The sequence below is a fragment of the Pongo abelii genome, chromosome 3, assembly GCF_028885655.2.
Source record: "Pongo abelii isolate AG06213 chromosome 3, NHGRI_mPonAbe1-v2.0_pri, whole genome shotgun sequence".
Taxonomy (NCBI): Eukaryota; Metazoa; Chordata; class Mammalia; order Primates; family Hominidae; genus Pongo; species Pongo abelii.
Window position 1 is genome coordinate 97,094,854 of NC_071988.2, and position 13,596 is coordinate 97,108,449.

Here is a 13,596-nt window from a genome sequence, read left to right on the forward strand (position 1 = left end):
AGAGGAGTTCTGCCACAGGACTGCTGAACTCCAAGGGAAGATCATCTTTCCACTCCGTCCCCCTTCCAGCTCCCCATCCATCCCGCTGAGAGCCACCTCCACCACTCAATAAAACCCCCATATTCACCACTCTTCAAGTCTGTGTATAACCTGATTCTTTCTGGGTGCTGGACAAAGGCCGGGGTATCAAGGGGGCACTGAGCTGGTTAACACTTAAGCCATCTGCGGATGGCAGAGTTAAAAGAGCACTGTAGCATGCCTACTGGGACTTCAGGAGTCAAAGCACCACCCCTAGAAGCTGCCGTGGGGCCAGAGCCCAAAAGCGCTCACTCTGGTTCCTGCACCTGCCTGTCTGTATCCTCCCGCTCCTATAAGGGGTTTGAGCTTGTGGCAGCTGAACAGAGAGCAACACCCCTGTTGAATGTCCTGCAAGGGGAGCCAGGGAACTCTCCTGTTTCACCCCCACCTCAGCCTCCTAAAGTGCTGTGATTATAAGATAAACCACCACGCCCGGCCTCTTAACAGATTTTTAAGTGTACAATAGGCACAATGTACAGATCTCTAGAAGTTATTCACTTTGTATAAATGAAACTACACCAGTTGAATGGCAACTTCCTATTTCCCCAGTCCCTTTGCCTTTGACAACCACTCTCTACTTCCTGCTTCTATGAGTGTGACTATTTTAGATACCTCATATAAATGGAATTATTCCAGTAAGCACTGTGATTGGCTTATTTCATTTAAGATAATGTCCTCCAGGTTGCCATATTGCAGTGAAGAAAACCAAAATATGTCACCCCAAAATACACCTCTTTGAAATAAGAATTATTTTGAGCTAGGCTGGGTGCAGTGGCTCATGCCTGTAATCCCAGCACTTTGGGAGGCAGAGGTGGGTGGATCACGAGGTCTGGAGATGGAGACCATCCTGGCTAAGACGGTGGAACCCTGTCTCTACCAAAAATACAAAAAATTAGCCAGGCGTGGTGGCGGGCGCCTGTAGTCCCAGCTACTCGGGAGGCTGAGGCAGGAAAATGGCGTGAACCCGGGAGGTGGAGCTTGCAGTGAACTGAGATCGCGCCACTGCACTCCAGCCTGGGCAACAGAGTGAGACTCCGTCTCTTAAAAAAAAAAAAAAATTTATTTTGAGCTAAAGGCAATTAAAAAGCAGCAAACAGGCTGAGCATGGCGGCTCACGCCTGTAATCCCAGCACTTTGGGAGGCCGAGGTGGGTGGATCACCTGAGGTCAGGAGTTCAAAACTAGCCTGGCCAATATGGTGAAGCCCCGTCTCTACTAAATATACAAAAATTAGCCGGGCATGGTGGCGGGCACCTGTAATCCCAGCTACTTGAGAGGCTGAGGCAGGAGAATCGCTTGAACCCAGGAAGTGGAGGTTGCAGTGAGCAGAGATCACGCCATTGCACTCCAGCCTGGGCAACAAGAGCGAGACTCTGTCTCAAGAAAAGAAAAAAAAGCAGCAAACAGTATGCAGTGGCTCATGCCTATAATACCAGTGCTTTGAGAGGCCAAGGCAGGCGGATTTCTTGAGCTCAGGAGTTCGAGAACATCCTGGCCAACATGGCAACACCCAGTCTCTACTAAAAATTAAAAAAAAAAAAAAAAATTAGCCAGGCCTGGTGGTGCACGCCTATAATCCCAGCTACTCAGGAGGCTGAGGCACAAGACTTGCTTGAACCCGGGAGGCAGAGGCTGTGGTGAGTGGAGATCATGCCGCTGCACTCCAGCCTGGGCAACAGAGCGAGACGCTACTGCACTCCGCCTGGACAACAGAGCAAGACTCTGTAGTCCCAGCTACTTGGGAGGCTGAGGTGGTAGGATTGCTTGAGTGCAGGAGTTTGAGGCTGCAGTGAGCTATGATCACGCCAGCCTGAGCAACAGAGTGAGACCTTGGCTTTAAAGAAATAAAAAAGAAGATAGTCTTGCTCTTCTTCTTCCTCTTTCAGGAAGGACAAAGGCTAATCCCCAGAGACAACTCTAGATCCTTATTGGCCCGGACATGGCACCAGAGAAATCTACATACCAAACTGTACAAACTAGCCTTTATCTACTGTTTAAGTCAAATAAAATATAGAGACAAATTTAACATTTTTTGGGGGAAGCAAGAATTGCAATTCCAGGTCATCCACAGAGACAGGGTGATCTTCGGTACGTTCAAAGAACAAAGAGAAGGTTGGAAGTTTTATTAAAAGGAGAAATGTCACATACTGTTTTGAAAGAATGTTCATCAGCACTAGCAAAGTTTTGGGGAGGGGGCAAACTCTGGTGAGTGGCTGCAGTGGGTAAAATTAATCTTACAGTCTTAGCGGCTGTTTCAGTAGCTACTAGATAAAACTGGTTTCAGGTTTTAACAGACGGTTTCAGCAGTCAAGCTTGCCAAGAATTGCATTCTTGGAGCAATGTTTTGTGCCCTGTGTGCTTTTTCTTCCTGTCCTCTAAACGCCATTTTATAATTAAGAAAAATTTTTTAGAGACAAGATATCCTGTCGCCCAGGCTGGAGTGCAGTGGTGCAATCATAGCTTACTTCAGCCTTGACTTCCTGGGCTCCAGCAATTGTCTCGAGTAGCTGGGACCACAAGTATGAGCCACCACACTGGCTAATCTTTTTGTTTGTTTTCTGTAGAGACAAGAGTTTCCTTACATTGCCCAAGCTCCTAGTCTCAAGCAATTCTCCTGCCTCAGCCTCCCAAAGCGCTGAGCTACCGCACCTGGTCATGACTTTTTTAGTTGGTCATGACAAGAATGACCCAATTCATATAATTAACTTTTTTTCTTTTTTTTCGAGACAGAGTCTCGATCTTGTTGCCCAGGCTGGAGTGCAATGGTGCGACCTCGGCTCACCTTCACCTCCACCTCCCAGGTTCAAGTGATTCTCCTGCCTCAGCCTCCCAAGTAGCTGGGATTACAGGCCCCCACCACCACGCCCAGCTAATTTTTTTGTATTTTTAGAAAAGATGGGGTTTCACCATGTTGGCCAGGCTGGTCTCAAACTCCTGACCTCAGGTGATTTGCCCGCTTCAGCCCCACAAAGTCCTGGGATTACAGGTGTGAGCCACCACATCCAGCCAATTAACTTTCATGCTATCTTTCATTACTATATATTTTCCTTCCCACAATTTGCTGCCCCGGGAGACTCAAGGTCCTTTTCCTTTGTCTTGTCACTTCTGTAAAAATTTATAGTTCCTTTGCTAAGATGCCATATAAAAACAAGTTCAAAACAAACCTTTGAGTTACTCTTCTCTGTGTACTCCATATTGCATATTCTGTACACGTTAATCAACTTCTATTTGTTTTTTCAACTGTTAATCTTTTTTGTTGTTATGTTAATCTGTCTTTTGTCAGTCTAATTTACAAAGGCCCCAGCTGAGAACATAAGATGGGTAGAGGAATTGATTTTTCCTCCCCCACAGCAAGACCATCTTTTTTACTTTTTAGAGTCAAGTTCTCACTCTGTTGCTCAGGCTGGAGTGCCGTGGCATGATCATAGCTCACTGCAGCCTTAAACTCCTGGGCTCAAGTGATCCTCCACCTCAGCCTCCCATGTAGCTGGGACTACAGGTGCACACCCCCATTCCCAGCAAAGTTTAGACAAATTTTTTTTTTTTTTTTTTTTTTTTTTTGAGACAGAGTCTCACTCTGTCACCCAGGCTGGAGTGCAGTGGCGTGATCTCGGCTCACTGCAACCTCTGCCTTCTGGGTTCAAGTGATTCTCCTGCCTCAGCCTTCCAAGTAGCTGGGACTACAGGTGCGTGCCCGGCTAATTTTTGTATTTTTAGTAGAGACAGGGTTTCACCGTATTGGCCAGGCTGGTCTCGAACTCCTGCCCTTGTGATCCACCTGCCTTGGCCTCCCAAAGTGCTGGGATTATAGGTGTGAGCCACCACGCCCCACCTTAAACAAAATTTTTTTTAGAGACAAGGTCTTGCTATGTTGGCCAGGCTAGTCTCAAACTCCGGGGCTTAAGCACTCCTCAGTCTCCCAAGTAACTGGGATTACAGATGTGAGCAACTGTGCCTGTCTGTCTTCTTTTTAAAGGATGAATAATATTCCACTGTGTGTACATACCACATTTTCTTTATCCATTCATGCCTAGATGGATATTTAGATTGTTGATAAGTGTTACTTTCCTCCTGATATTGGAAGGACATCTTCCAAATGGAGATTTTATCTGTTTTCAGGAAGAAAATGGGGAGGGTCAGAGTGAATTTCTTTTCCCTGCTGGTTTTTGTGTCTTTAGCTCAAAATAGTCCTTATACCAAACTGGCATATTTGGGGTAGTGTGTTCTGAGCTCCTTCAGCATACTTAAAGTTCAGGAGAAAAGACACAAGAGAATGTAGGTGAGCAATTCTGAGATAGCTGAATATTTTCCAAAATTGAACAAAAGACACAAATTTGAAATTTGGGGAGCACAACAAATCCCAAGCAGGCTTAAACAAAATTCAATATCTGGACACATTGTAGTCAAACCATGTGACACTGTTATCACTGTCACGCACGTCCGTGTGAAGAGACCACCAAACAGGCTTTATGTGAGCAATAAAGCTTTTTAATCACCTGGGTGCAGGCGGGCTGAGCCCAAAAAAGGAGTCAGCAAAGGGTGGTGGGATTATCATTAGTTCTCGTAGGTTTGGGATAGGCGGTGGAGTTCGGAGCAATTTTTTGCGGGCAGGAGGTAGATCTTAGATACATTCTCAAGGGCAGAGAGGATATTACAAAGTACCTTCTCAAGGGTGGGGAGGGTGCATCATACAAAGTACATGCACAAGGGCGGGGGAATATCACAAAGTACGTTATTGCAAGGGTGGGGAGGGTGTCTTGTCACAAAGTCAATTGATCAGTTAGGGTGGGGCAGGAACAAATCACAATGGTGAAATGTCATCAGTTAAGGCAGGAACTGGCTATTTTCACTTCTTTTGTGGATCTTCAGTTGCTTCAGGCCATCTGGATGTATACGTGCAGGTCACAGGGGATATGATGGCTTAGCTTGGGCTCAGAGGCCTGACAATCACCTGATGGGTTCTTCTTGCTCACTGCACAGACAAAACCAATTCACTGAGATCATACTATTGCAGTAGAGAAAGAGTTCAATTAACAGTCCTAGCAGGAGCATGGGTGTTATTACTCAAATCAGTCTCTCCAAGAACACAGAGGCTAGGGTTTTAATGGATAATTTGGTGAGCTGGGGGCTAAGAAAGGGGGTTGCTGATTGGGGATGAAATTACAGGGGTATGGAAAACAGTCTTTATGCACTGAGTATGCCCTTTGGGTGAGGGCCACAGGACTAGTTGACTCATGGTCACAGGTCCTGGTGGGGTCAAGTGGTTGCCAGAATGCAAAAGTCTGAAAAACATCTCAAAAGACCAATCTTAGGTGCTATAGTAGTGATGTTCTCTACAGGAACAATTGGGGAAGTCACAAATCTTGTGACTTCTAGCCACATGACTCCTGAGCAGTAAGGGATTATAGAAACTATGCCTACATTTAGCAGAATTCAGGTTCTTCCCATAATCCTAATCTCATAGCCTTCCATTAGTTTTACAAAGGTGGCTTTACTCCCTAGCAGGGCAGAGGTTAGTCTGAGGGTGGGGTTATTATCATTCTTTCTTTAAAGTTAAACTATAAACTAATTTTATAGTTATAAACCTCCCACGATTAGCTTGGTCTTTGCCCAGGAATGAGCAAGGATAGCCAGCCTGTGAGGCTAGAAGCAAGATGGAGTCAGCCATGCTAGACTTCTCTCACTGTCATCATCTTTGCAAAGGTGGTTTCAACAAAAACGACAAATATCTGAAAAGCAACTAGAGTGCTGGATTACTTAAATCATTTTCCTGAGGAACAGCCCTCAATGCCTTGGCTTTGCCTGGTTAAAATTAGGGTATTCCCCAAATTTCCAAAGATCACGGTATATTTTCAAGAAAACAAAAATGGAATAAGACTAATAAGTAGAAATTTAGCCTGGCCAGGCTGGGCGCGGTGGCTCACGCCTGTAATCCCAGCACTTTGAGAGGCCAAGGCGGGCGGATCACGAGGTCAGGAGTTCGAGACCAGCCTGACCAACGTGGTGAAACCCCGTCTCTACTAAAAATACCAAAAATTAGCTGGGCATGGTGGCGCACGCCTGTAATCCCAGCTACTCAGGAGGCTGAGGCAGTAGAATCACTTGAACCCGGGAGGCGGAGGTTGCAGTGAGCTGAGACCATGCCATCGCACTCCAGCCTGGGCGACAGAGGGAGACTCTGTCTCAAAAAAAAAAAAAAAAAGAAAAAAGAAATTTAGCCTGGCCAACATAGCAAAAGCCCATTTCTACTAAAACTACAGAATAAGCTGGGCATGGTGGCACATGCCTGTAATCTCAGCTGCTCAGGAGGCTGAGGCACAAGAATTGCTTGAACCCTGGAGGCAGAGGTTGCAGTGGGCCGAGATTGCACCACTGCAGTCCAGTTTGGGCGGTGGAACAAGACCCTGTCTCAAAAAAAAGAAAAAAAAAGACTAATGAGTAGAAATTTCTAGTTTCAATGGCTGTGTGATGTGTGATACAGCTGGCATGAGTAAACTACTTCTCATATTTGATTTTTAAAAGGGCATTGGATGATGAAAATTGAACAGTATTTATATGACACTGTCCAAGAAGAAACATGAATATTCTGGGCCACTAGAGAGGTATGCAGTATGTCAGGGGAGCGATGTTCTGTACCTGGATAACACTTCCTTCTAGACATTCTACTCACTATGCCAAAGGAAAAGTTAAGCCTGGGAACTGAGACACTCAAAAACTGCCTTCCTTTTGTTCCCAAACATAGCTGTAATTTCACACGGTTGCTTTATCTTGTGTAAAATGTAGATTTACTGAGCATGGGACAAATGCATCATTGACTTTCCCTCCATTCCCTTGTTTTCATGTGCTAAATGTAGATTCACTGAGCACCAATAATAAGAGCTCACAAGAATGTAACGACTTGCCTCACTGTCTACCCTCTTTTTATCCCTCGCTCCTGCTTGCTCTTTCCCCTTCAAATACCGAAGTTCCTCAAACCCTCTTTGGGAAAAGCACAGGACAGGTCCTCCTGTGACTGGTGTTTCTTTTTCCCGGGCACGTCCTTAGCCTTGGCAAAATAAACCTCTCATGGATTGAATGCTGCTTCAGGCACATTTTCATTTACACTTTTAACCTTTTCTGACTTCATCCTCAAGGACGTTTCTTTCATGCACATGTGAAAAATCAAACTCTACCAAGCAGCTGTTCATTCCCTTGAATCCTGACACTTAAATAACACCACAGCTAAGGAGTTGCTTTCTCAGGACAGCCAGCCGTTCAGAACCACAAGACTTCGGAGGTAAGAAAGCAGGGAGAACACAACGCTAAGTTTCTTGGAAATTTTTTTTATTCTCCTTGCCAACATTTCTTTTAACATTTTATTAGTTAATTATGTGACATTAAGAAATAATTTGGTTGCATATTATTTTCAAAAAGCAGTAAGAAAGTAGCTATTGAGAAAGAAGGAGGTCCATAGGTTTTCCAATAAAACGTTAGAAACATTATAAAAAACGAGACTCCTATTACATGGAAATACATGATCAAAGATCAGACTAACACACATTCAAACATACTTGGTTCAAAATAGAGTTCTCCATTTCTTTCAGATGAGTCTTTTTTCTTAGGCTCTTTCAGAAGCACTTCACAATGAACAGAGGTCTTGCCAGCTCATTTCATTAGTGGAGAAGCAAAGGTATGATGGCAGAATCATGAGAAGATGGAAATAAGGCCTGAGGATATGGCTTGATTTCTGAGACCAATTATCTTTGAGTTATTCACGCCAGGATAGAAGCTTAGAGAGGATCGAGGCAAACCATGAAGGGAAGGGAATGCAGGACAATGCCCATTACTGGCTTTACCACAAACTCCAAATTGATCTCTTGGCCCCACTTCGCAAGGTTGAAAAGTTAAATGAGGAAGGAGCCTGCATTGTTTGTAACATAATATAATACTTTCACTTTGTTTTATTTTTTAAGGTGCAGCTCTTCAAGAATTTCATTTAAAAAAAAAATCATCTGTAAGGGAAGAAAAAAATGCATTTAATTCAAAGACTGAATTTTTTTTTTTTTTTTTTTTTGAGATGGAGTCTCACTCTGTTTCCCAGGCTGGAGTACAGTGGTGTGATCTCAGCTCACTACAAACTCCACCTCCCAGGTTCAAGCAATTCTCCTGCCTCAGCTCCTGAGTAGCTGGGATTTTGGGTGCCCGCCACCACACCTGGCTAACAGTTTTTTGTAGTTTTAGTAGAGACGGGATTTCACCATGTTGGCCAGGCTGGTCTTGAACTCCTGACCTCAAGTGATCTGCCTGCCTCTGCCTCTCAAAATGCTGAGATTACAGGCACGAGCCATCACGCCTGGTCGAAGATTGGTTTTCATACAAACAATTCCAAATAAAATATCTAATGATGACAATCTGACACAAATGACAATGCCAGATGCTTGTCAGAAAATATTATATATGTATACATTTTAAGGATGTTACCATCCTTTGTGAGAAATACCAGCACACACCCACTTCACCCCCTCTCCCCAAAACAACAGTAACAACAAACCTTTCACAGCATGGGTGAACACGCTCTTCTGCTGACTTACTTTTGACTGGGGTTTCTGATCCTAGTCATGTACTTGTCTGGGCTACCGGCACTCATTACCGTAGTATAAATTGTGAGGCTGAAAATTATGAGAGGAAATTTTATGTACACATCATTTTCTCTAACATGCCAGAGAGGGAAGAAAATGACCAAGTGCTTCCCTAACACTTGGGATCTGGGACAAGGTCCTTTATGCCAGAATATTTTAAATCTATGCATCAAGAGGTCAAAGTGCTCTTTCCTCCTATTTTGACAACACTGTGGAAGGCCAAGTTGGAGCTTAAAATTCTCAGACTTAATTATCCGGGTGTGGTGGTGCCTGAAATCCCAGCTACTAGGGAGGCTGAGGCAGGAGAATTGCTTGAACTTGGGAGGCGGAGGTTGCACTGAGCTGAGATTGCGCCACTGCACTCCAGCCTGGGCAACAGAGTGAGACTCTGTCTCATAAAAAATAGATAAATAAAATCTCAGACTCCTCAGAGCTCTCCCCGAAGGCAGTTGGGGAGACCAAGCCTTGGCCCTCACCCTGGCTCTGTCCTACCCCCAAGGGCCTTACTTGCACACATGTGACATCACCGCTTTCCCATTCCCCAGCAAGCACCTACCCCTGTGCTCTCCCTCAGTGGCCATGCACCATAATCAGGAGAATACCACCCAGGGAAGAGGAAAACACAAACCCTGGAAGTGGAGGTGGGGCTGTTCAGGCTGAGAATTACAGGGTCCTGGGTACTTGGGCAGACTCTAGGTGGGCAAATGCCCTTGGTCCAGCAGATTCCTTATACCATGGTTTGGGGGGTGGTATCACAACTAGAGGAATTCCAGAGGGGGGCCTCTAAAGCTCCAGGATCAAGGCACCTGCCCCGCCCCTCCACCTTGCTCAGATCTAAGGATGAAAAGTATAGTGTCATTGATTCCACATTCCGTATAGCAAGAGAACTAAACAACTTGAGCACATGTGCCCACATGCACACACATTTGTCTTGGAATCCAGCTGAGGTGCATGTGCAAAATATCAGAGCTGGGTTGTTCAGAAACAGGCAGAATTAGTGGCACTGGGTCCACAGCTAAATCATACACCCAGTTAAAGACAGCATTATAAGCAAGTGCAGAGCTCGTCCAAGGGTCATGGAGGTTCCCTGAACAGGACCTTAACTGCTTGTTTACTTTAGTCATAGTTCTATTCTCCATTATTGTTTTAGTGTTTTCTCTGCTCATGAGCCACAGCAGAGGATGGAGTTGTATTGGAGGTGGGTGTAATTTTGCAACACAGCACAAGGGGGCAGCATAGAGCTAACTGCCTTTGTTCAGACTACTTTTTTGTTGTTTTTCTGTTTTTTTCTTTTTTTATTTTCAGATACAGCTACACTTATTTCTATTAACCTCACACAACTGAACAGCCTCAGTTGAGGTTAATCATTACATGTAAAGGGCCTGAGAGTCAGAAGTCTGTGTTAATTCTGGCTCCATGGTGATTGTCACTTAAATGCAGTTTCTCTTGAGTTTTCAAGTATACAACAGAGGAAAAACATAACTTGGTAAACTGTTTATAATTTCTAACAATTTTATTTTGACCAAACCATTTCAGAAACCATTTCAACATTCATAACTGTTAACTCAGTAATCCTACTTCTGGGAATTCAGCCAAGGGAAATAATCTGAAAGTAAGCAGGGGAGAGGCAAACGAGTATGTTTATTTCAGAGTTTTAATAGAGGAAAATCTAACAACTGGAGAATGCTTAACTCAATTATAATACAGCCAACTGGCTACTGCCACCATGTAAAATTATGAGGGCTGTTCAAAGCAGAGAAAATGCTTTGTTTTATTAAAATAAATGTAACTATTTTATTATAATACTAATTTTTAAAAGATATATTCATCACTTCTTTTTTTTTTTTTTTTTTAGACGGAGTCTCCCTCTGTCGCTCAGGCTGGGGTGCAATCTCAGCTCACTGCAACCTCTGTCTCCCGGATTCAAGCGATTCTCCTGCCTCTGCCTCCCGAGTAGCTGGGATTACAGGCATGCGCCATGACGCCTGGCTAATTTTTGTATTTTTAGTAGAGACGAGGTTTCACCATGTTGGCCAGGCTGGTCTCAAACTCCTGACCTCAAGTGATCCACCCGCCTCGGCTTCCCAAAGTACTAGGATTACAGATGTGAGCCACCGCGCCCAGCCAGATATATTCATCACTTCTATAATTACCTAAAAAAACTAAAAGAACACAAAAATAGTTTATTAACCCCCATTTAAGAAATGACTATTAAAAGGGCAAAATTGTGCCCTGCTATGAAGGGTACAGTCAATAGTGCATTGGAGCTAGCTCCTACAGGCTGGTGAGGGCCAATTATTAAATATGCAGGAAGTGTAGGAGCCAACTATAAGCCTGAAATCAGCCACGTGGGAGTATTCACACCATGGAAGTCAACAAATGCTACAAATTTGGGAATTTTTTCATTTATCCCTTCCCACACAAAGAGCTGGTTTACTAGCAGCCCACTGGGTATGCTTTGTTACCCAAATAGCTCATTTGTTTGAGTAGCAGAATACTGACTAATTAGTTTTCTTTTCTTTTTTTTTTGAGACAGAGTCTCGCTCTGTTGCCTAGGCTAGACTGCCATGGCATGATCTCAGCTCACTTGCAGCCTCGACTTCCCAGGTTCAAGCGATTCTCCAGCCGCTGCCTCCCAAGTAGCTGTGATAACAGGCATGCACCGTCATGCCTGGCTGATTTTTGTATTTTTAGTAGAGACGAGGTTTCATCATGTTGGCCAGGCTGGTCTCAAACTCCTGACCTCAAATGATCCACCCGCCTTGGCCTCCCAAAGTGCTGGGATTACAGGCGTGAGTCACCGCACCTGGCCTGCTTTCACTTAAAAAAAAAAAGAAAAAGAAAAAAAAAAAGAAATTAAAAAGTATGGGAGTAAAATCCTAGGCTATACACTAGAGAAACCATTGCTCACAGAATGCTGCTATCAAGGGTACAGGCTAAAAAAGAACATTAACTTAGTGAATTGCCAGTGGAACAAGGAACAGCATCGGAGATAGTGGAAATTCCTCAGAAGGATAAAAGAAAACCAAAGGTATTCAGAGTTTATTTCTAAGGAGCTACTAAGAGGTGAAGGCTGTCCACAGCTACCTGACTGAGTTAGGATGAACACCTCACTGCCAGAATATTTCAAATGTAGGAATCAAGAGGTCAGCCAGTCGAACTGTTTTTCCTCCTAGTTTGACAACACTATGGAAGGCCAAGTTTGAATTTAAAATTCCCAGAGCTGGCCGGGCGCAGTGGCTCATGCCTGTAATCCCAGCACTTTGGGAGGCCGAGGTGGGCGGATCACGAGGTCAGGAGATCAAGGCCATCCTGGCTAAAACAGTGAAACCCTGTCCCTACTTTAAAAATACAAAAAATTAGCTGGGTGTGGTGGCATGCACCTGTAGTCCCAGCTACTTGGGAGGCTGAGGCAGGAGAATGGTGTGAACCCCGGAGGCGGAGCTTGCAGTGAGCCGACATTGCGCCACTGCACTCCAGCCTGGGTGACAGAGCGAGACTCTGGCTCAAGAAAAAAAAAAAATTCCCAGAGCCTCCTTCAGGGTCACTCTATTCTCTTTACCTTTGGATTTCTTCATGGACTTCTCACCTGATTTATATTTGTTTATCACCACCCCCCCACCCCACCCATATTAGTTCCATGAGAGCAGAGACTTTGTTTGGCTCGCTGCTGTACCCACAGGAGTGCCCCCACAGGAGTGCCCCCACAGCCTGGTTATAGGAGCCCTCAGATCCTTGCTGAGCCAAACAGTATGTGAGTGAGTTCACTGTTCTGGAGTGATGTGTGAACAGACATGTTTAACAAGTCACTTACTTGTTACAAACTGGAACCACCGACAAAACCTGCATAGGAAAAAGTCATATTATAGAGAAGATTACATGGTAGAAGAAATACACATAGAATATCTATGGAGGGCTGGGTGCAGTGGCTCAGGCCTGTAATCCCAGCACTTTGGGAAGCCGACATGGGAGGATTGCTCAAGCCCAGGAGTTCAAGACCAGCCTGGGCAACATAGAGAGACCCTGTCTCTACTAAAAAAGAAAAAAAAAAGAATGTCTGTAGAAAGAACATAACCACTCTTTAGTGTATCTTGAGGTGATATAGACTTTTTTTTTGAGACAGAGTCTTGCTGTGTCACCCAGGCTAGAATGCAGTGGCGTGATCTTGGCTCATTGCAACCTCCGCCTCCCAGGTTCAACCGATTCTCCTGCCTCAGCCTCCCAAGTAGCTGGGATTACAGGCACACACCACCAGGCCTGGCTAATTTATATATTTTTAGTAGAGACGGGGTTTCACCATGTTGGCCAGGCTGGTCTCGAAGTCCTGACCTCAAGTGATCCTTCTGCCTTGACCTCCCAAAGTGCTGGGATTATAGGTGTGAGCCACCACATCCAGCCTGACTTTTTAATTCTTTCTCTTTTTTTCTTTTAAACAATGAACATATATTACAACTATGCCTTTTTCTTTTTAATATAAAGAAAAACTTTGGTGAAGATGGACATTTTAACTTATATAAAAGCAAGTTGAGAAAATGGCATATACTTTTTTTTTTTTTTTTGAGATGGAGTCTCGCTCTGTCGGGCTGGAGTGCAGTGGCGCTGTCTTGGCTCACTGCAAGCTCCGCCTTCTGGGTACATGCCATTCTCCTGCCTCAGCCTCCGGAGTAGCTGGGACTACAGGCGCCCGCCACTACGCCCGGCTAATTTTTTGTATTTTTAGTAGAGACGGGCTTTCACTGTGTTAGCCAGGATGGTCTCGATCTCCTGACATCGTGATCCGCCTGCCTTGGCCTCCCAAAGTGCTGGGATTACAGGTGTGAGCCACCGCTTTTAATAAATGATTTCAACCAAATAAAACTTTTACCCTAATGTTTTCATCTACCAGAAGATTTCACGGAGTT

The 13,596-nt window shown here is 44.6% G+C and overlaps 1 protein-coding gene across 6 annotated transcripts in view; it reads right to left on the minus strand.

Moving 5' to 3' along the window:
• Window positions 1-7,383: 7,383 nt before the first annotated feature.
• Window positions 7,384-13,596, minus strand: part of NAAA (N-acylethanolamine acid amidase) — a 28,635-nt gene continuing 22,422 nt past the window's right edge. Inside the window, exons 9-11 of one of the 6 annotated variants that reach the window (XM_009240096.4) lie at window positions 12,510-12,538; window positions 8,648-8,725; window positions 7,384-8,068 (exon numbers count right to left, since the gene is read on the minus strand). In XM_009240096.4, coding sequence (XP_009238371.2) covers window positions 8,065-8,068; window positions 8,648-8,725; window positions 12,510-12,538 — 111 coding nt within the window. In that variant the 3' untranslated portion in view covers window positions 7,384-8,064. The other 5 variants (XM_002814887.4, XR_010139728.1, XM_009240098.4 and 2 more) reach the window with 5 other exon arrangements.